The sequence below is a fragment of the Pecten maximus genome, chromosome 11, assembly GCF_902652985.1.
Source record: "Pecten maximus chromosome 11, xPecMax1.1, whole genome shotgun sequence".
Classification (NCBI taxonomy): Eukaryota; Metazoa; Mollusca; class Bivalvia; order Pectinida; family Pectinidae; genus Pecten; species Pecten maximus.
Window position 1 is genome coordinate 40,954,469 of NC_047025.1, and position 20,678 is coordinate 40,975,146.

A 20,678-nucleotide genomic window follows, 5' to 3' on the forward strand; every position below is an offset into this window, starting at 1 on the left:
ACACAAGGTCATCATTACCTCCCCACTATCTATATTACACAAGGTCATCATTACCTCCCCACTATCTATATTACACAAGGTCATCATTACCTCCCCACTATCTATATTACACAAGGTCATCATTACCTCCCGACTATCTATATTACACAAGGTCATCATTACCTCCTCACTATCTATATTACACAAGGTCATCGTTACCTCCCCACTATATATATTACACAAGGTCATCATTAGTTCCCCACTATCTATATTACACAAGGTCATCATTACCTCCCCACTATCTATATAACACAAGGTCATCGTTACCTCCCCACTATATAACACAAGGTCATCATTACCTCCCCACTATATATATTACACAAGGTTATCATTACCTCCCCACTATCTATATTACACAAGGTCATCATTACCTCCCCACTATCTATATTACACAAGGTCATCATTACCTCCCCACTATCTATATTACACAAGGTCATCATTACCTCCCCACTATATAACACAAGGTCATCATTACCTCCCCACTATCTATATAACACAAGGTCATCGTTACCTCCCCACTATATAACACAAGGTCATCATTACCTCCCCACTATATATATTACACAAGGTTATCATTAGGTTCTCACTATCTATATTACATAAGCTCCATAAGAAGGACGTAAGGGAAGCCCGAATATACTGGATTACTGGGCTATTAGCGTATGTACCTTATATCAAACCTGAAATGTGCTAGAAAAATGCAATGATGACTATGCACGTTACAGAAGTTCGCAAAACTGTCAAATTGTGCGTTACTCTATGACCCATACTATTTTCGTTCATGCTGGGTAGTGTGGCGGGTCACGTTACCTCTTAAATCAGAGAAAGATTCTGGAACTGTTAAGCTTTTCTACGGTTTCTGCGCTAAAATTGGTGGCAGTAGTTGAATTACACTTTCACAACAGGTTTGGACATGAAGAAACATTCAATGTAGGATCCCTAACAAATTCAGAATTAAATGAATCATATTTGCACGCACGATTCACAAGCCAACCCAGAGACCGGAGATGAAATGGCTAAAATTGATAATCGAAGAAGCACCAGGAAAGAAAGCATTGAATACGATTTTCGTCTCGTGAACAAGAAATGATGCTTGCCATGTTTAAGCTTGATGCCAAGGTACCGATAGAAAGTAAAACGAGAATTATGAAAATGAAATATTGCTTAGCAAGCTAAATGTAAAAAAATTATTTATATTTCAAAAATAGCAAAACAGGTTATATCAGCTTAAATTGATTTCTCTTGTCGGCCCAGATTACCCCAATACCTTTTTCATCCGATAAGGTAGTCGAACCCCTTCCGCTTAGGTAAAAGGCAAAATTTTTACCACTGTGCCATCCAAATAAAAGATGTACATGAATCGCAAACTTTTCCATTCATATCCTTTACCCTTCAATACTAGCTAGTAGTAGCTGATTTGAACTATAAAGATGTCTTTCCACAACTTATACCTTGTTTTTGTACACAGGAGCGGAAGACCGAGGCAGTGGTTTGTTGCCTAGGATGATATCAGCAGCCTTCTCAGCCAGCATGATCGTAGGGCCATTAAGATTCCCAGTAATGACATTTGGCATGATAGAGGCATCAACAACTCTGAGGTTATCGACACCTAGAACACGAGTTTGAGAATCCACCACAGCCAACGGGTCACTCTCCGATCCCATTTTACATGTACATGATGGGTGATAGTCGGTGGTTCCATGAGCACGATTGAAGGCATCAATTTCAGCATCTGATTGGCATTCAGGTCCAGGCGATAGTTCCCGACCAGCACGGAAAGGATCGAACGCTTTCTGTTTAAGCACTTCCCTGGTGATTTTAAGACTGTTTCTCAATATCTTCACATCTCTTTCTGTAGACAGGTAGTTAGCTAGGATCTTTGGATGATCTCTGGGATTGCTGGATTTAAGTTTTATACAACCCCTGCTTGTAGCATGCATAGGTCCTGCTTGGAGCTGGTATGCATGTTCGTCACCGTAGTTATTCGTGGAACCAGGTGTAAAATGGAACTGGATGTCGGGGTACTGAAGGCCTTCTTCACTTCGGACAAATCCACCACTCTCAAAGTGGGAGGTTGCACCATCACCTTTCTGAGTGAGGAACCACTGCAGCCCTATGCGGATCATATTATGAGGGAACTTCCACTGAGAAGAATAGAGAGTGATAGGTAGCTTACATGCTTCCTGTACAATAACATTGAAATGGTCCTGGAGGTTCTCCCCAACACCTGGCAAGTGTTGAACCACAGGGATGTTCAGCGCCTTAAGTTCATCTGCATTGCCCACACCCGACAACATGAGGAGCTGAGGAGAGTTGATTGATCCTCCACTCAGAATCACATCCTTCTCTGCTCGTACAATCTTTTTAACACCCTTCTGTTCAAACTCTACACCGACAGCTCTCTTGTTCTCAAATACAATCCTGGTTGACAGTGCGTTAGATTCCACTGTCACATTGTCACGTTTTAGTGCGGGCCTGAGGCTGGCCATGGCAGCACTCCAGCGTCGGCCTTTGTGAATGGTCATGTCCATCCACCCCACGCCCTCCTGTTGGTAGCCGTTCATGTCGTCCGTAAATGGGAAGCCGGCTTGTTGACCTGCCTCTACAAAGGTTTGATGCAGAGGGTTGTTGCTCCTCCCACGTGACACATGGAGTGGACCGTCACCCCCTCTGTAATCATTTTCTCCAAGTTCATGGGTTTGGGATTTTTTAAAGTATGGCAAGCAATCTGCATACGACCACCCTTTTGCTCCAGCCTTTTCCCATCCGTCATAATCACCAGCATTACCACGCACGTACACCATGGCATTGAGTGAGGACGATCCTCCCCAGACACGCCCTCTTGGCCAGTATATGACGCGGTTGTTTAGGTGTGGTTCTGGTTCAGTATGATAGTACCAGTTGTACTTGTCATCATACAGGTTGTATTTAAGGGCAGCAGGCATGTGGATCTTCCAGGTGTTGTCTTTTGGACCAGCCTCCAGAACACACACTTTGTTGTTAGGGTCAGCTGACAGCCGATTGGTAAGAGTACAGCCAGCCGAGCCAGCACCAATGATGACGTAGTCGTAAGTTGATCCTGATACCGTGGAGGCATTTCTCACCTGTATACTGCTGGAGAAAGTTGGCCTCACTTGACAGGTGGTGCTGAACTGTCGGCAATGGAAAGTGACAAAACCTGGTTTAATGGAACAGACTGGCGAATCCTCCTTGGTATGGTCAATCACATGGTCTACTGTGGGTACAACCAAGTCTGTGACACACTTCAGATCATCCGTAGACCCCACACCTGATAACACACCGAAACAAAATATTGAGTTAAATGGGAACCTTTTGATGCAAAGAATTTGCACTTAACGTCAGAATTTTCAAACACGAGAAAAAATACACCACGTTTCTTTTCTCTAAACACTATATCATATATCACTGATAATGCTCGTTCTATTGTAGCTATATTAATTATTTTACAGCCTAAATATATAATAAAATCATTGTTCATATAAATCATTTCAAATCTTTATACTAACATATCCCATTCCAAACTTATGGAACGCCTTCTAATAAAGAAGGACGGCGTGATAAATATACATATAGGCCCAGAGGAAGTTCGCCGAGGGTTAATTTCTGTTCGACAACATTACTTTTGACAAAAGATCCCCAAAAAGGATATCAACGTACCCATGGGAACAAACCGCCCCTCTCTTGGTCTCTTTATTGTTTGTTTTCATACGAGGCTGATTATATCGGCGGCATGCTTGGATGAAGGGCTACCAAAATCCTTGATCTACTTTTAAAGTCACAGGGGGTCAGATGACCGACTTTGCAATAGCCAAGAGACACAGGGTCATGCTGATGGGCCAGTATGATACTGGGATGAAGGACTACCAAGTCTGTTCAAATAACTGACATTGACCTACTTTCAATGTCACTTGGGTCAAATGTGTTAAAATCTTTTTAAAAAATAACTTAAAGACCAAACCTTATGATATTGGGCCAGTAGCATTCTTGGATAAAGGACTACCAAAATAGTTTAAATGAATTGCCTTGACCTGCTTTCAATGGCACTTGGGTCAAATGTGTTAAAATTTTAAAACAACTCTATAATTAAAAAAATGATAATAATAAGAGGCACAGAGTCCTGGTATCATGCCGGTAGCATGCTGGAGTAATGTCATAGTTCTATCATGGCCACAGCAGCCAAATTTGTTCAGATGTTTAAACAATTTCTTAACAATCCAAACAAAAAGTCTAGGTTAATGATATTAGGCCAACGACATACAGTGATGAATGACATAAATATATTTAAGGGTAAAGGGGTGCACATGAGTTAAAATATATAAATGTCTACCCAATAAGTAAAATGCCTAGGATTATGACATTAGTAGGTTGGCATCCTGGTATGAATAGCTACGAAGTTTGTTCAAATGAACAAGTCTTTCTCTACTAGGACACGTGGTGGGGTGTAATAATCTTATTTTAAAAGTAAAATATAATTTATCAGTATACTTCTGAACTCGGGTGGTCGATAAGTCTAATGGGGCTCTGGTTTGTTCGTAGTTTGCCCTCGTTTTGTCGATGTTGAGTTCAAAATAATCAAATACAAATATAAATAGGTAGATACTACATATGTTCTGTACCAATCAGCTGTACACTACACACCTAGCACAGTCTGTAGGATGGGGCGGTATGGGGACACTGCAGATGGTCGAAATATGCTGATACCCGTTTTCAAAACAGTGGTCATGGTGACAGTCTACCTATAGGACAACTCTGTTGGTGTCGTATATCTGTAATGAAACAAAAATACATTCAACTGACTCGTTACTGAGTCAATAGCAATACTAATTCTATATGGCAACCTCTATTGGTAAGCCATTGCCATGCTTAGAGGATATTCCTTACCTAAAATATTATTATACCCGTTTGTTAAACTACTAAAACTAAAGACGAATACTGTAAATTGTATATCAAACTACACAGGAACATGATAATTCGGCCAGGTTATTTACAGAAAAGGCACGCGTTCATAGGTTCATGAACCTAATTACAAAATCTCACACGACCAATGTGAATATTACAAAAAAACTCGCGTCATCACAGTTGTACAGATTTACAGGGACGTTTTCATACCACACCGAAAGATGTATAATTATCATACTGACAGAATTACAGGAAGTATAATTATCACACTGACAGAATTACAGGAAGTATAATTATCACACTGACAGAATTACAGGAAGTATAATTATCACACTGACAGAATTACAGGAAGTATAATCATTATACTGACAAAATAAGAGGAATTATAATCATTATACTGACAAAAGTTACAGAAAATGAAATTATCATAATGATAAAGTTACAGGAAGTATAATTATCATACTGACAAAGTTATATCGAACTGTACGGTACGAAGATTCCTTCCTGTGAGCCGCCACCATTGGACACGGGGAATACACCACTCGTACCTATACAGATGTATATGAATTACTTCATATGATACCTGCGTTATCTGGGTTATATTACATTTTACCTGTTAAAACTCTTACTTAGTTATCTTTGCGAATGGCTGACAAACAATGCTGCCTCATTACTTACAATGATTATACGCTCACTTACACGACTCCAGACCTGTTATAAGCAATAGTATGGTGGGTAATACTGTACCATGGATTACAACAGTAACACAATCCACATTGTATCCAGTGAAACACAACACTAGACCATAGTCGTAGATGATGGAGGTTCGTATACATGTATATCACAACCGGTATTGGATTTCGTTAGTGACGTTTCGGAGAATGTTTAAGTAAAGTCATTGGACCTTCACTAATCAAATTCATAACTGGTGGCGATGTACAAAAGTCTATTCATTTCCATATATACCAGCAAGGAGAAAAATGTTTCAATATATAATTTAGATGAACCTGCAGAATTAATACAGCTACGAAGCTCAATACTACAGCTGTCACCATTCTCGTTAACTACACTATATAACAATACGTTTTCTTCCTCCTCTTCGTTTAAACAATATTTTAAATGGTCTCACTCCATACGTGAAATAGTTACTTTCATTGTTATTGGAAAACAAGCTTCGATCTATGTCTCCTACTAGGAAACAAGTCCGGTACACTAATTTCTTATCCTCAATGAAACCAGCATCATCCCTTTTTTACATAAACCTATTGCTTCCAGGCATTTAAATCTAGATGATCCACGAACGATTTCGCTGATGTGTCCGGTACTAAAAAGGTAGATACTCAGTTTAGGGTACTAAAAAGGTAGGTACTCAGTTTAGGGTACTAAAAAGGTAGATACTCAGTTTAGGGTACTAAAAAGGTAGGTACTCAGTTTAGGGTACTAAAAAGGTAGATACTCAGTTTAGGGTACTAAAAAGGTAGATACTCAGTTTAGGGTACTAAAAAGGTAGATACTCAGTTTAGGGTACTAAAAAGGTAGATACTCAGTTTAGGGTACTAAAAAGGTAGGTACTCAGTTTAGGGTACTAAAAAGGTAGATACTCAGTTTAGGGTACTAAAAAGGTAGATACTCAGTTTAGGGTACTAAAAATGTAGATACTCAGTTTAGGGTACTAAAAAGGTAGATACTCAGTTTAGGGTACTAAAAAGGTAGATACTCAGTTTAGGGTACTAAAAAGGTAGGTACTCAGTTTAGGGTACTAAAAAGGTAGATACTCAGTTTAGGGTACTAAGTTGATGTCCGGTACTAAAAAGGTAGATACCCAGTTTAGGGTACTAAGTTGATGTGACCGGTACTAAAAACGTAGATACTCAGTTTAGGGTACTAAGTTGATGTGACCGGTACTAAAAGGTAGATACCCAGTTTAGGGTACTAAATTGATGCTTCCGGTACTAAAAGGTAGATAACCAGTTTAGGGTACTAAAAAGGTAGATACTCAGTTTAGGGTACTAAGTTGATGTGTCCGGTACTAAAAAGGTAGATACCCAGTTTAGGGTACTAAAAAGGTAGATACCCAGTTTAGGGTACTAAGTTGATGTCCGGTACTTAAAAGGTAGATACCCAGTTTAGGGTACTAAGTTGAAGTCCGGTATTAAAAAGGTAGATACCCAGTTTAGGGTACTAAGTTGATGCGTCTGGTACTAAAAAGATAGTTTGGTTTGTTTTTGTTTAACGTCCTATTAACAGCCAGGGTCATTTAAGGACGTGCCAGGTTTTGGAGGTGGAGGAAAGCCGGAGTACCCGGAGAAAAACCACCGGCCTACGGTCAGTACCTGGCAACTGCCCCACGTAGGTTTCGAAATCGCAACCAAGTGGTGGAGGGTTAGTGATAAGTGTCGGTACACCTTAACCACTCGGCCACCGCGGCCCCTACTAAAAAGATAGATACCCAGTTTAGGGTACTAGGTTGATGCGTCTGGTACTAAAAAGGTAGATACCAAGTTTAGGGTACTAGGTTGATAAGTCTGGTACTAAAAAGGTAGATACCCAGTTTAGGGTACTAAAAAGGTAGATACCCAGTTAAGGGTACTAAAAAGGTAGATACCCAGTTAAGGGTACTAAGTTGATGTTTCCGGTATTAAAAAGGTAGATACCAAGTTTAGGTAACTAGGTTGATGCGTCTGGTACTAAAAAGGTAGATACCCAGTTTAGGGTACTAAATTGATGCTTCCGGTACTAAAAAGGTAGATACCCAGTTTAGGGTACTAAAAAGGTAGATACCCAGTTAAGGGTACTAAGTTGATGTTTCCGGTATTAAAAAGGTAGATACCCAGTTTAGGTAACTAGGTTGATGCGTCTGGTACTAAAAAGGTAGATACCCAGTTTAGGGTACTAAATTGATGCTTCCGGTACTAAAAAGGTAGATACCCAGTTTAGAGTACTAAGTTGATGTCTGGTACTAAAAAGGTAGATATTCAGTTTAGGGTACTAAGTTGATGTCCGGTACTAAAAAGGTAGATACCCAGTTTAGGGTACTCAATTGATGTGACCGGTACTAAAAAGGTAGATACTCAGTTTAGGTAACTAGGTTGATGCGTCTGGTACTAAAAAGGTAGATACCCAGTTTAGGGTACTAAGTTGATGTGTCCGGTACTAAAAAGGTAGATACCCAGTTTAGGGTACTAAGTTGATGTTTCCGGTACTAAAAAGGTAGATACCCAGTTTAGGGTACTAAGTTGATGTGTCCGGTACTAAAAAGGTAGATACCCAGTTTAGGGTACTAAAAAGGTAGATACCCAGTTTATGGTTCTAAGTTGGTGTTTCCGGTACTAAAAAGGTAGATACCCAGTTTAGGGTACTAAAAAGGTAGATACCCAGTTTAGGTAACTAGGTTGATGCGTCTGGTACTAAAAAGGTAGATACCCAGTTTAGGGTACTAGGTTGATGTGTCCGGTACTAAAAAGGTAGATACCCAGTTTAGGGTACTAAGTTGATGTTTCCGGTACTAAAAAGGTAGATACCCAGTTTAGGTAACTAGGTTGATGCGTCTGGTACTAAAAAGGTAGATACTCAGTTTAGGGTACTAAGTTGATGTTTCCGGTACTAAAAAGGTAGATACCCAGTTTAGGGTACTAAAAAGGTAGATACCCAGTTTAGGGTACTAAAAAGGTAGATACTCAGTTTAGGGTTCTAAGTTGATGTTTTCGGTACTAAAAAGGTAGATACCCAGTTTAGGGTACTAAAAAGATAGATACCCAGTTTAGGGTACTAGGTTGATGCGTCTGGTACTAAAAAGATAGATACCCAGGTTAGGGTACTAGGTTGATGCGTCTGGTACTAAAAAGGTAGATACCCAGTTTATGGTTCTAAGTTGATGTGTCCGGTACTAAAAAGGTAGAGACCCAGTTTAGGGTACTAAAAAGGTAGATACCCAGTTTAGGGTACTAAAAAGGTAGATACCCAGTTTAGGGTACTAAGTTGATGTTTCCGGTATTAAAAAGGTAGATACCCAGTTTAGGTAACTAGGTTGATGCGTCTGGTACTAAAAAGGTAGATACCCAGTTTAGGGTACTAAGTTGATGTCTGGTACTAAAAAGGTAGATACCCAGTTTAGGTAACTAGGTTGATGCGTCTGGTACTAAAAAGGTAGATACCCAGTTTAGGGTACTAAGTTGATGTCTGGTACTAAAAAGGTAGATACCCAGTTTAGGGTACTAAGTTGATGTTTCCGGTATTAAAAAGGTAGATACCCAGTTTAGGTAACTAGGTTGATGCGTCTGGTACTAAAAAGGTAGATACCCAGTTTAGGGTACTAAGTTGATGTCTGGTACTAAAAAGGTAGATACCCAGTTTAGAGTACTAAAAAGGTAGATACCCAGTTTAGGGTACTAAGTTGATGTTTCCGGTATTAAAAAGGTAGATACCCAGTTTAGGTAACTAGGTTGATGCGTCTGGTACTAAAAAGGTAGATATTCAGTTTAGGGTACTAAGTTGATGTCCGGTACTAAAAAGGTAGATACCCAGTTTAGGGTACTCAATTGATGTGTCCGGTACTAAAAAGGTAGATACCCAGTTTAGGGTACTAAGTTGATGTCCGGTACTAAAAAGGTAGATACCCAGTTTAGGGTACTAAGTTGATGTGTCCGGTACTAAAAAGGTAGATACTCAGTTTAGGGTACTAAAAAGGTAGATACCCAGTTTAGGTAACTAGGTTGATGCGTCTGGTACTAAAAAGGTAGATACCCAGTTTAGGGTACTAAGTTGATGTCCGGTTATAAAAAGGTAGATACCCAGTTTAGGGTACTAAGTTGATGTGTCCGGTACTAAAAAGGTAGATACCCAGTTTAGGGTACTAAGTTGATGTGTCCGGTACTAAAAAGGTAGATACTCAGTTTAGGGTACTAAAAAGGTAGATACCCAGTTTAGGTAACTAGGTTGATGCGTCTGGTACTAAAAAGGTAGATACCCAGTTTAGGGTACTAAGTTGATGTCCGGTACTAAAAAGGTAGATACCCAGTTTAGGGTACTAAGTTGATGTGTCCGGTACTAAAAAGGTAGATACCCAGTTTAGGGTACTAAGTTGATGTTTCCGGTACTAAAAAGGTAGATACCCAGTTTAGGTAACTAGGTTGATGCGTCTGGTACTAAAAAGGTAGATACCCAGTTTAGGGTACTAAGTTGATGTCCGGTACTAAAAAGGTAGATACCCAGTTTAGGGTACTAAGTTGATGTCCGGTACTAAAAAGGTAGATACCCAGTTTAGGGTACTAATTTGATGTGTCCGGTACTAAAATGTAGATACTCAGTTTAGGGTACTAAGTTGATGTCCGGTACTAAAAAGGTAGATACTCAGTTTAGGTAACTAGGTTGATGCGTCTGGTACTAAAAAGGTAGATACTCAGTTTAGGGTACTAATTTGATGTCCGGTACTAAAATGTAGATACTCAGTTTAGGGTACTAAGTTGATGTCCGGTACTAAAAAGGTAGATACTCAGTTTAGGGTACTAAGTTGATGTGACCGGTACTAAAAAGGTAGATACCCAGTTTAGGGTACTAAGTTGATGTCCGGTACTAAAAAGATAGATACCCAGTTTAGGGTACTAAGTTGATGTCCGGTACTAAAAAGATAGATACCCAGTTTAGGGTACTAAGTTGATGTGACCGGTACTAAAAGGTAGATACCCAGTTTAGGGTACTAAGTTGATGTGACCGGTACTAAAAGGTAGATAACCAGTTTAGGGTACTAAAAAGATAGATACCCAGTTTAGGGTACTAAGTTGATGTCCGGTACTAAAGTGTAGATACCCAGTTTAGGGTACTAAGTTGATGTGACCGGTACTAAAAAGGTAGATACCCAGTTAAGGGTACTAAGCTGATATGACCGGTACTAAAAAGGTAGATACCCAGTTTAGGGTACTAAGCTGATATGACCGGTCTTCTGTACGAGAACAATTATCATAGATAGGCTGCTGACATTTGATACTAGAACGTTTATTTTGTTGTTTGAAAAAAAAATACTGCATTGAACAAAACAGGAAAAATGATACTGACGTTTTCATAATTGGTAACACTGCCGTGTCGACATACTTCAATTGTAATTTATTCTTTAATATTTACATTTACACTGCAGCCCCACTATATAACTTTACCAAGCTCACTTGGAAGTTATGAGTCCATAACTTCCAAATCTTCATTATGACGTCATTAATATAGTGACGTCATAATTGTCACGTCGGCGATAACGAAAGATGGCTGTTGAAAAGGCTGTTCCGTCTTTGACGATAATAATTTGTTCATTCATCGTCGGAGCAAAATTCCTGGATATAGTATTTAAAAATCGTTGTCAAATGTAAATATAAGCATTGAACTGCTTTTAGTTGGAAGTTATGGTCTGATGAATGCCAACTGGACAAAGGCAAATTCAACATGAAGCGCTAGCGCGCTTCATTAAATTTGCCTTTGTCCAGTTGGCATTCATCAGCCCATAACTTCCAACTGAAAGCAGTTCAATGCTTAATTAATTGTGGCCATATGCCCATTGGTACATATTATACCTCATCATACCTATCTCATTATAGCCACCAGTAGAAGTAGTAGAACAGTGGAAGGATTGTTCACATTAAACAATACTTCCTTGTAACTCTTCCAATTAGCAACTTATTATTCAAGAACGATTTTTCAATGTTACTTCATGGTTTCATTTCATTTCAAAACATTTTATTGACACAAGGACAATAGGATTGGACAGCAGGCAAAGCCTATATAAGTCCTCTCCCAAAACAGAAACATACACAATGGTACAAACATGGACATACTATAACACATTACATATTACAATCTCAATGCTTAACAAAGAGGCAGCTCCATTAGATTAGTATTAATTTTGTTTTATGAAGAGAATACTCTAACCTTTTAAAATAGGTAAAACGTTATTTAAAGCAAAAAGACAGAATAGGCATTTATATCCTAATTGAATAAAATTTAACATACAAACTGTATGGAATAAACATCTGATGATATTGAATTTCCTTATCCCAACATATACAGGCCACATAGTACATTACTTCATGGTTAATGCATTTAATCCGTTTTTGAGGAATTATAGAATTGGTTTGATTGATGGATCACCAACACACCGAAAATCACAGAAACATTTTCGTTTAATAGGCTTAATGTTCATCCACGGATACTGTTGTTTGTTTGTCTCTCGGATCAGCAGACCGAATAGACTCATTTACCGTCCTGTACATAGTTTTTGTACACAGGAGCCGTAGACCGAGGCAGTGGTTCGTTGCCTAGGATGATATCAGCAGCCTTCTCAGCCAGCATGATTGTAGGGCCATTAAGATTCCCAGTAATGATATTTGGCATGATAGAGGCATCAACAATTCTGAGGTTATCGACACCTAGAACACGAGTTTGAGAATCCACCACAGCCATTGGGTCACTCTCTGATCCCATTTTACATGTACATGATGGGTGATAGTCGGTGTCTGCGTTAGCACGACTGAAGGCATCGATATCGGCATCTGTTTGACATTCAGGTCCAGGCGATAGTTCCCGACCAGCACGGAAAGAATCAAACGCCTTTTGTTTGAACACTTCCCTAGCAACTTTGACACAGTCTCTCATTGTCCTCACATCATATTCTGTGGACAAATAGTTGGCTACGATCTTTGGGTGGTCTCTGGGATTCCTGGATTTCAATTTGATATAGCCCCTACTTGTCGCACGCATAGGTCCAGCGTGGATTTGGTAAGCGTGTTCATTCCCAGTTTTGCGCCCATGATCATTCGTAGCTACAGGTACAAAATGGAACTGGATGTCAGGGTACTCGAGGTTCTCTTCACTTGGGACAAACCCTCCACTCTCAAAATGGGTGGTAGCTCCATCACCTTTCTGAGTGAGGAACCACTGCAGCCCTATGCGGATCATATTGTGAGGGAACTTCCACTGAGCAGAATAGAGGGTGATGGGAAGCTTGCATGCTTCTTGTACAGTAACATCAAGGTGGTCCTGGAGGTTCTCCCCAACACCAGGCAAGTGTTCAACCACAGGGATGTTTAACGCCTTAAGTTCATCTGCATTGCCCACACCCGACAACATGAGGAGCTGAGGAGAGTTGATTGATCCTCCACTCAGAATCACATCCTTCTCTGCTCGTACAATATGTTTAACACCCTTCTGTTCATACTCTACACCAACAGCTCTCTTGTTCTCAAACACAATCCTGGTAGACAGTGCGTTAGATTCTACTGTCACATTGTCACGTTTTAGTGCGGGCCTGAGGCTGGCCATGGCAGCACTCCAGCGTCGGCCTTTGTGAATGGTCATGTCCATCCACCCCACGCCCTCCTGTTGGTAGCCGTTCATGTCGTCCGTAAATGGGAAGCCGACCTGCTGACCTGCCTCTATAAAGGCCTGATGCAGTGGGTTGTTGCTCCTCCCACGTGACACATGGAGTGGACCGTCACCCCCTCTGTAGTCATTTTCTCCAAGTTCATGGGTTTGGGATTTTTTAAAATATGGCAAGCAATCTGCATAAGACCATCCTTTTGCTCCAGCCTTTTCCCATCCGTCATAATCACCGGCATTGCCACGCACGTACACCATGGCATTGAGTGAGGACGATCCTCCCCAGACACGTCCTCGTGGCCAGTACATGACACGGTTGTTCATGTGTGGTTCTGGTTCAGTATGGTAGTACCAGTTGTACTTATCATCACACAAATTGTACATGAGCGCAGCAGGCATGTGGATCTTCCAGGTGTAGTCTTTTGGACCAGCCTCCAGAACACACACCTTGTTGTTAGGGTCAGCTGACAGCCGATTGGTAAGAGTACAGCCAGCCGAGCCAGCACCAATGATGACGTAGTCGTAGGTGGATCCTGATACCGTGGAGGCATTTCTCACCTGTATACTACTTGAGAAAGTCGGCCTCACATGACAGGTGGTGCTGAACAACCTACATTGGACATTCACTCCCCCTGGCTTCCTTGTGGCAGGAATTGCATCTGGGGGTACCTGCTGTTTGATGGGACTGGCTGGTAGATTCTCCATGATATGGTCAATCACATGGTCTACTGTGGGTACAACCAAGTCTGCGTCACACTTCAGATCATCCGAAGACCCCACACCTGATAACACACCGAAACAATATATTGTGTTACTAGTAAATGGGAACCATTTAATGTAAAGAATTTGCAAATAACGTCAGAATATGTACATATAAAAAAGAGAGAGAAAAATACATCACGTTCCTTTTCTATAAACACTATTTATATTATAGATTATTTACAGTTCTCGTCCTATTGTAACTATATTCATAATTTGATAGCCTATATATATAATAACATTATTGTTAATGTTTATTATATAAAACCTTTACCTTTACAGGAACGCCTTCAAATAAAGATGGACGTCGTGATAAATATATCATCAGGTATTAAGATTATTTTTTGAAATAAAAATTGGTATAGGTTCAAAATCAATTTCTTTGAACACGAAAACCATACATCACCAAGAACACCGTGTACACCGCCACATTTAGGAGCACAGCTATGCGTTGTAGTAGGGCACGTCTCCGAAGCGGCACGGATGTGAGAAATCATATTGAAATTGTTCCCATAAGGTATCATTCGTAGCAAATACTTTTATTGCATTGTTGCCAGTGAAATATAGTTATACATGTATATAGTTTTCCGTGTCAGAGCTAACCTTTGTATTCACCTCATTGAAACTTACTGATTTTTCTAGCCGAAGCGGAGATATATGAATTGGTTATTTTGCTGTATTTCTGAAATATTCAGACTAGTTTTAGCCAAATACTAGCTGGACTTAAGCTTTTCATGCACAGATTCTTCGATAACAGCGGAAAACGCTTAAATTGCGTTGATAAGTCCTTTCAAAATAGCGCCGTCAAGTTGAAGTGGAGTAACGTCACAAAGAGATAACGTCACTGAACTTTTTGACACTATACATTTTAGATGTTTTTAATTTTGTTTTTAAGAAGATCAATATGAAATACAATAAAAAAAACAATTGAAGTGTTTCCCGTTTAGTATATCATATATTTCACTCGTATGACAGAATATTTCGATATTTTTCACTCGTGAAAATATCGATATTCTGTCACACTCGTGAAATATATGTTATATTAAACGGGAAACCATTCAATATCCTCTATATATTACGGAACCCAGAGATGTATACTGTATCTAAAATGCTTGAAAATGTTAGGGAATGATCAAAAATTGTTTTAAAACACGTAAAATGGCGATTGTTTTACGAGAAACCCTAATGTGCACATTTACTACCAAATATCATTGTGAAGAAGAAACAACAGAGAAATCAAGGTACATATGCCATCTAAACGAAAAGTACACATTGGAATCGTCGCTTGCACAAGCCAGGAAGCATGGTGATACCCGATACCATATGATATTGTTCCGACAAAGGATGGAAATACTATAGGTATTACATATATGAAAAGTTCAGATCAAATATCAAATATCACAATGAATGTCTTTTTAAACACATGACTTCTTGTGGTGATTTAGGCTCGATGAATACGAATATATCTTGCCACAATCCAAACGGTATTGATCCTGAATGGTCTTTTTACATTTCCATATGTTTAACTAGATACCGGTTTATAATAAAAAGTCTGTTGCAAAAGTTACACTGGAATTTCCGAGTTTTCCTTTCGGAACATGAATGGCCAAGTAAGGTTTTGATTATTCTTTGCACACTTATTGCATTTAATAGTTTTCTATGAGTGACTTCTCATATATCTAACAAGTGAATGACCTTCACCGCCGTGTTTTAATTTTATATGATGAAACACCGTCGACGAGGACTTCAAAGTTTTCCTACATTTTTCACATATTTCTATGGGCTGGGTCTCATTTTTACGTTTGGTATGTTGTTCGAGGTAAACTCTAGCGTGAAGGATTCCCCGCAGTGACAGCCTTGGTGTTGGATGCTCTCATGCTTCATGACGTGCAGTGCCAATAACGATTCCAATGTGTATGTCTACATACAGATATGGTATTTATACCTTGGCTACTCTGTTGTTTCTTCTTCACAAAGGAGATTTGATTAAGTCATCAGTCCAGCAAATATAACAAAGTCGATGCTTATACATTGCTTACAATTGACCTCATGCGACACCGACAGCCGGGACCCCATAGGCAACACAGAAAAATGTGCTAGTAAATGTGCAATGGGTTTCTCTTTAAAAATTCGCATTTAATGTGTTTTAAAATGAATTTTTGATAATTTTTAAACACTTTGTAAGCATTATCCCTGTTTAAAAGCAATGTAAATTTCACCATACTCGTTAAGCAATTTTTCCGATCTATCAAATGTGAAAAGCCCCGAGAAAACGACACAACATACAACCATCTGATCACGTCTACAAATACCTTAAACATCCATGGGTTCCGTATTTGCAACACATGATACCTTATGGGAACAATATCAACATAATTTCTCACCTTTGTCAAACCCTTGCCGATTCGGAGCCGTGCCCTTCTACGACACATAGCCGTACCCTCCTACGACACATAGCCGTGCCCTCATACGACACGTAGCCGTGCCCTCCTACGACACATAGCCGTGCCCTCCTGCGACACATAGCCGTGCCCCCCTACGACATATAGCCGTACCCTCCTACGACACATAGCCGTACCCTCCTGCGACACATAGCCGTGCCCTCCTGCGACACATAGCTGTGCCCTCATACGACACATAGCCGTACCCTCCTACGACATATAGCCGTACCCTCCTACGACACATAGCCGTGCCCTCCTGCGACACATAGCCGTGCCCTCCTACGACACATAGCCGTGCCCTCCTACGACACATATCAACAAATCATTCCCGAAGTAAAATCCCTACCCATGAGTTAAAATGTCTCTCCAGTCTGTATCGGCAAAATAAAACAGTCCAAGTATGGGGTTGAGGGATAGAGCTAACATCTAGTTTTCCCTCTTTCCCGAGGCGAAGGAAATAGGCTTGGTCGAGGGAAAATAGATGTTAATTTGCTAATATTCCCAACCACATACAGTCAAACCTCGATGATTCGAACTTCGTTGATTCGAATTTCTCGCTGTATCGAACTTTTTGCTTGGTCCCGAATTTTCTCACTATATAACACTACTAACGAAACTATGTATGATTCGAATTTTTATAAATCGAAGTTTTCGATGTATCGAACTTTTTTCATGACCCGTTAGCTATGATATTATAGGTAATTGACATCTCATGATTCGAACAAAAAATTTACCTGTACTGACCACTGGACAGGTGTTTGTCGTGACCCCTGCGGCAAGATTTCACACCTCTCCCCCAAATGCCCTGACTGACAATAGGGATAACGATAGCGTGTGTTGTCACTCCCGGTCATGGGGTTTAGTAATAATCAGACCAAATTGATAGATAAAAAGTGTATTTAGAAGCCATGACATTTAATCACTCCGGTTAAACATTTCGGTAGTCGTCTCTGATAATCTCCGCCGCCATTGAAATCAGCGGTCGGTGAGTAAATTTTACGGAACTGTAAAACAACCGGACCAATTTTAAACACAAACAATTAGCGATGGCTTCACTCATATTCAAAGTGTCACGTTTCAAACTTATACATAAATATCCAAGTAAATCGATTATTTGTCATTCAATCATGCATTCTCCAACCGATCGGCATTCCGTATTTTATATGCACATAACGTAAACGCACGTGTCTTTAGCAGAAAAGCCTAACGACTTACGTAAGTGTGCATTGTACTTCTTTTGTTTTATCTGTTAAACGCGATATAGGAGTGTTTTGTAACCGATACATATTTTGTTTAATTAATCAAATGCTTAGGTATAATTAATGAAAAGAATGTTTATTTTGTTGTGTTTGAGGTATAAATTAACTAAACTTTTCGATGTGAGCCTGACAGGCGACGATCAACACGAAGACACTGAGGACTAGAACGAATATTCATACCCTGCCTACACTGCTCTCCGGCTGTCAGAAATTGTCCGTCCGTCGTCTAGAGCTACGTTATCGCAGCTAACTGAGGACATGTAACGTTAACAGATATGGTCATTATCAAGAAAATATCGATCTATTGTCAACCATGAATAATTCGAAGTCCCGCTGTATCGAAGTTTTTCTGTTAGTCCCTTGAACTTCGAAACATCGAAGTTTGACTGTACTTAACTGTATATTAAATACTAATAATATATAAGTTATACAACAACTCAAAGTACACAACACACCTGACACAGTCTGTAGTTTGGGGTGGTATGATGACACGGCGGCATTTGATGTGGCGAGGAGTCTGCCGAGACGACTAGGGCGAAGAAGGCCTATACAAGTCTTCCCAACAGTCGTCATGGTAACAGTTTACTTGTTGTACAATTACCTATTGATGCAGTTTACCATTATCTGTCGATGCGGTTTATCTGTAAAGAATTAAATACTTAGTACAATAAAAATATCTCTTGACGTATTTCTGTAATATATTAAATACAATAAAATATCTCTATTGACGTGGTATTTCTGTAATATATTAAATACAATAAAACATTCTCTATTGACGTGGTATTTCTGTAATATATTAAATACAATAAAATATCTGTATTGACGTATTTCTGTAATATATTAAATACAATAAAATATCTCTATTGACGTGGTATTTCTGTAATATATTAAATACAATAAAATATCTCTATTGACGTATTTCTGTAATATATTAAATACAATAAAATATCTGTATTGACGTGGTATTTCTGTAATATATTAAATACAATAAAATATCTCTATTGACGTTTTTCTGTAGTATATCAAATACAATAGAATATCTGTATTGACGTGGTATTTCTGTAATATATTAAATACAATAAAATATCTCTATTGACGTTTTTCTGTAGTATATCAAATACAATAGAATATCTGTATTGACGTGGTATTTCTGTAATATATTAAATACAATAAAATATCTGTATTGACGTGGTATTTCTGTAATATATTAAATACAATAAAATATCTCTATTGACGTTTTTCTGTTATATATTAAATACATAGAGGATATTGAATGGTTTCCCGTTTAATATAGCATATATTTCACGAGTATGACAGAATATTGATATTTTCACGAGTGAAAAATATCGAAATATTCTGTCATACGAGTGAAATATATGTTATATTTAACGGGAAACCATTCAATTTTCTTTTTATTGCATTTCATCAACTTCAAAACAAAATTAAAAACATCGAAAAATTAATAGTCAAAAAGTGCGGGAATCAGTAATGACGTCATCTCTTTGTGACGTTACTCCACGTCAACATGACGGCGCCATTTTGAAAGGACTGATCAGCGCAATGTAAGCGTTTTCTGCCGTTATCGAAGAATCTGTGCATGAATAGCTAACGTCAAGTGAGTATTTTGTCAAAAACTAGTCAGAATATTTCAGAAATACAGCAAAATAACCAATTTATCTATCTCCGCTTCGATTGGAAACATATGCAAGTTTCAACGAGGTGAATACAAAGGTCTGCTCTGATTGCTCAAATACGGAAAACTTATATTTTCACTGCAAAACTTATATTTTCACTGCAAAATCTTATATTTTCACTGCTCATCGCTGCAGTGAAAATATAAGTTTTATTAGTTTGATAAATTTCTATATTTCACTGGCAAAAATGCAATAAATCTCTATATTTCACTGGCAAAAAGGCAATAAAATAAAATATCTCTATTGACGTGGTATTTCTGTAAGGAATTCAATACAATAAAATATCTCTATTGACGTGGTATTTCTGTAAGGAATTCAATACAATAAAATATCTCTATTGACGTGGTATTTCGGTAAGGAATTCAATACAATAAAATATCTCTATTGACGTGGTATTTCGGTAAGGAATTCAATACAATAAAATATCTCTATTGACGTGGTATTTCTGTAAGGAATTCAATACAATAAAACATTCTCTATCGAGGCAGTATATCCCTAACAAATTAAAAGGGGGACATAAGCTGGATATATAGAAGATCGTGTCTTATTTAAGGGTAATATATTAGTTAAAATATGGAATAGTCTCAGCAAGTAATATCGGCACCAACAGCCAACTATTTCAAATTTAGATTAGAAAAACATTAGGCAGATCATTAACTTTTATATGATTATAAGTCTAAAATGCAATTGATCAATTTTACTATTGTAATTATTGATCGTGTACTGGAAATAAACTTAATTTAATATTATATAGCTACATGGTTAGAAAGTAAAAACTTATTACTCCGGAACGAAACAACAAGAGAAAAGCAAGTAAACAAACAAACAAAAGATTTAAGACCTATAGGACATTTAACCTTCAGATACACAGAGAATACAAAGGGGGGTAACTCTAAGTCAGGAATTCAGAATTAGGACAGCGGGGTTTAAAACTGGGCCGACACGTTCTTCAACTTCATGTGAGAAACTCGTGGCTATATAATATAACAATACGTTCACACCTGTTGCTCCATATCATAACAGTAATTACACATTAGCAATTCAACGTTACATAAACTCACCGCGTGAATGGATCGATATGGAGTTTGTTTACAGAGTCGTCTTTATAACACATCACGATATTTCACTTACTTTGCTTGACATCACGTGTGTGTACTACAATAGACTAATGTAGACGTCATTGTTTCCTTCCTCTGACCAGCACATGTTAT

At 38.7% G+C, this 20,678-nt stretch overlaps 2 protein-coding genes across 2 annotated transcripts; both read right to left on the reverse strand.

Annotated features, from left to right (window-relative positions):
• Window positions 1–650: 650 nt before the first annotated feature.
• Window positions 651–4,783, reverse strand: LOC117338611 (choline dehydrogenase, mitochondrial-like). Its single transcript, XM_033899969.1, has 2 exons — window positions 4,699–4,783; window positions 651–3,328 (listed from the first exon to the last, which is right to left on the reverse strand). The coding sequence occupies exons 1-2, from the start codon at window positions 4,781–4,783 to the stop codon at window positions 1,485–1,487; spliced, it is 1,929 nt and encodes a 642-aa protein (XP_033755860.1). The 3' UTR covers window positions 651–1,484.
• Window positions 4,784–12,101: 7,318 nt separating this feature from the next.
• Window positions 12,102–20,676, reverse strand: LOC117338087 (choline dehydrogenase, mitochondrial-like; the record flags this gene model as incomplete). Its single annotated transcript, XM_033899281.1, is given in 3 exon segments — window positions 12,102–14,096; window positions 18,229–18,414; window positions 20,599–20,676. Coding segments are annotated over 2 exon segments (2,025 nt in total). The 3' UTR covers window positions 12,102–12,189.
• Between the last annotated feature and the right edge of the window lie 2 nt (window positions 20,677–20,678).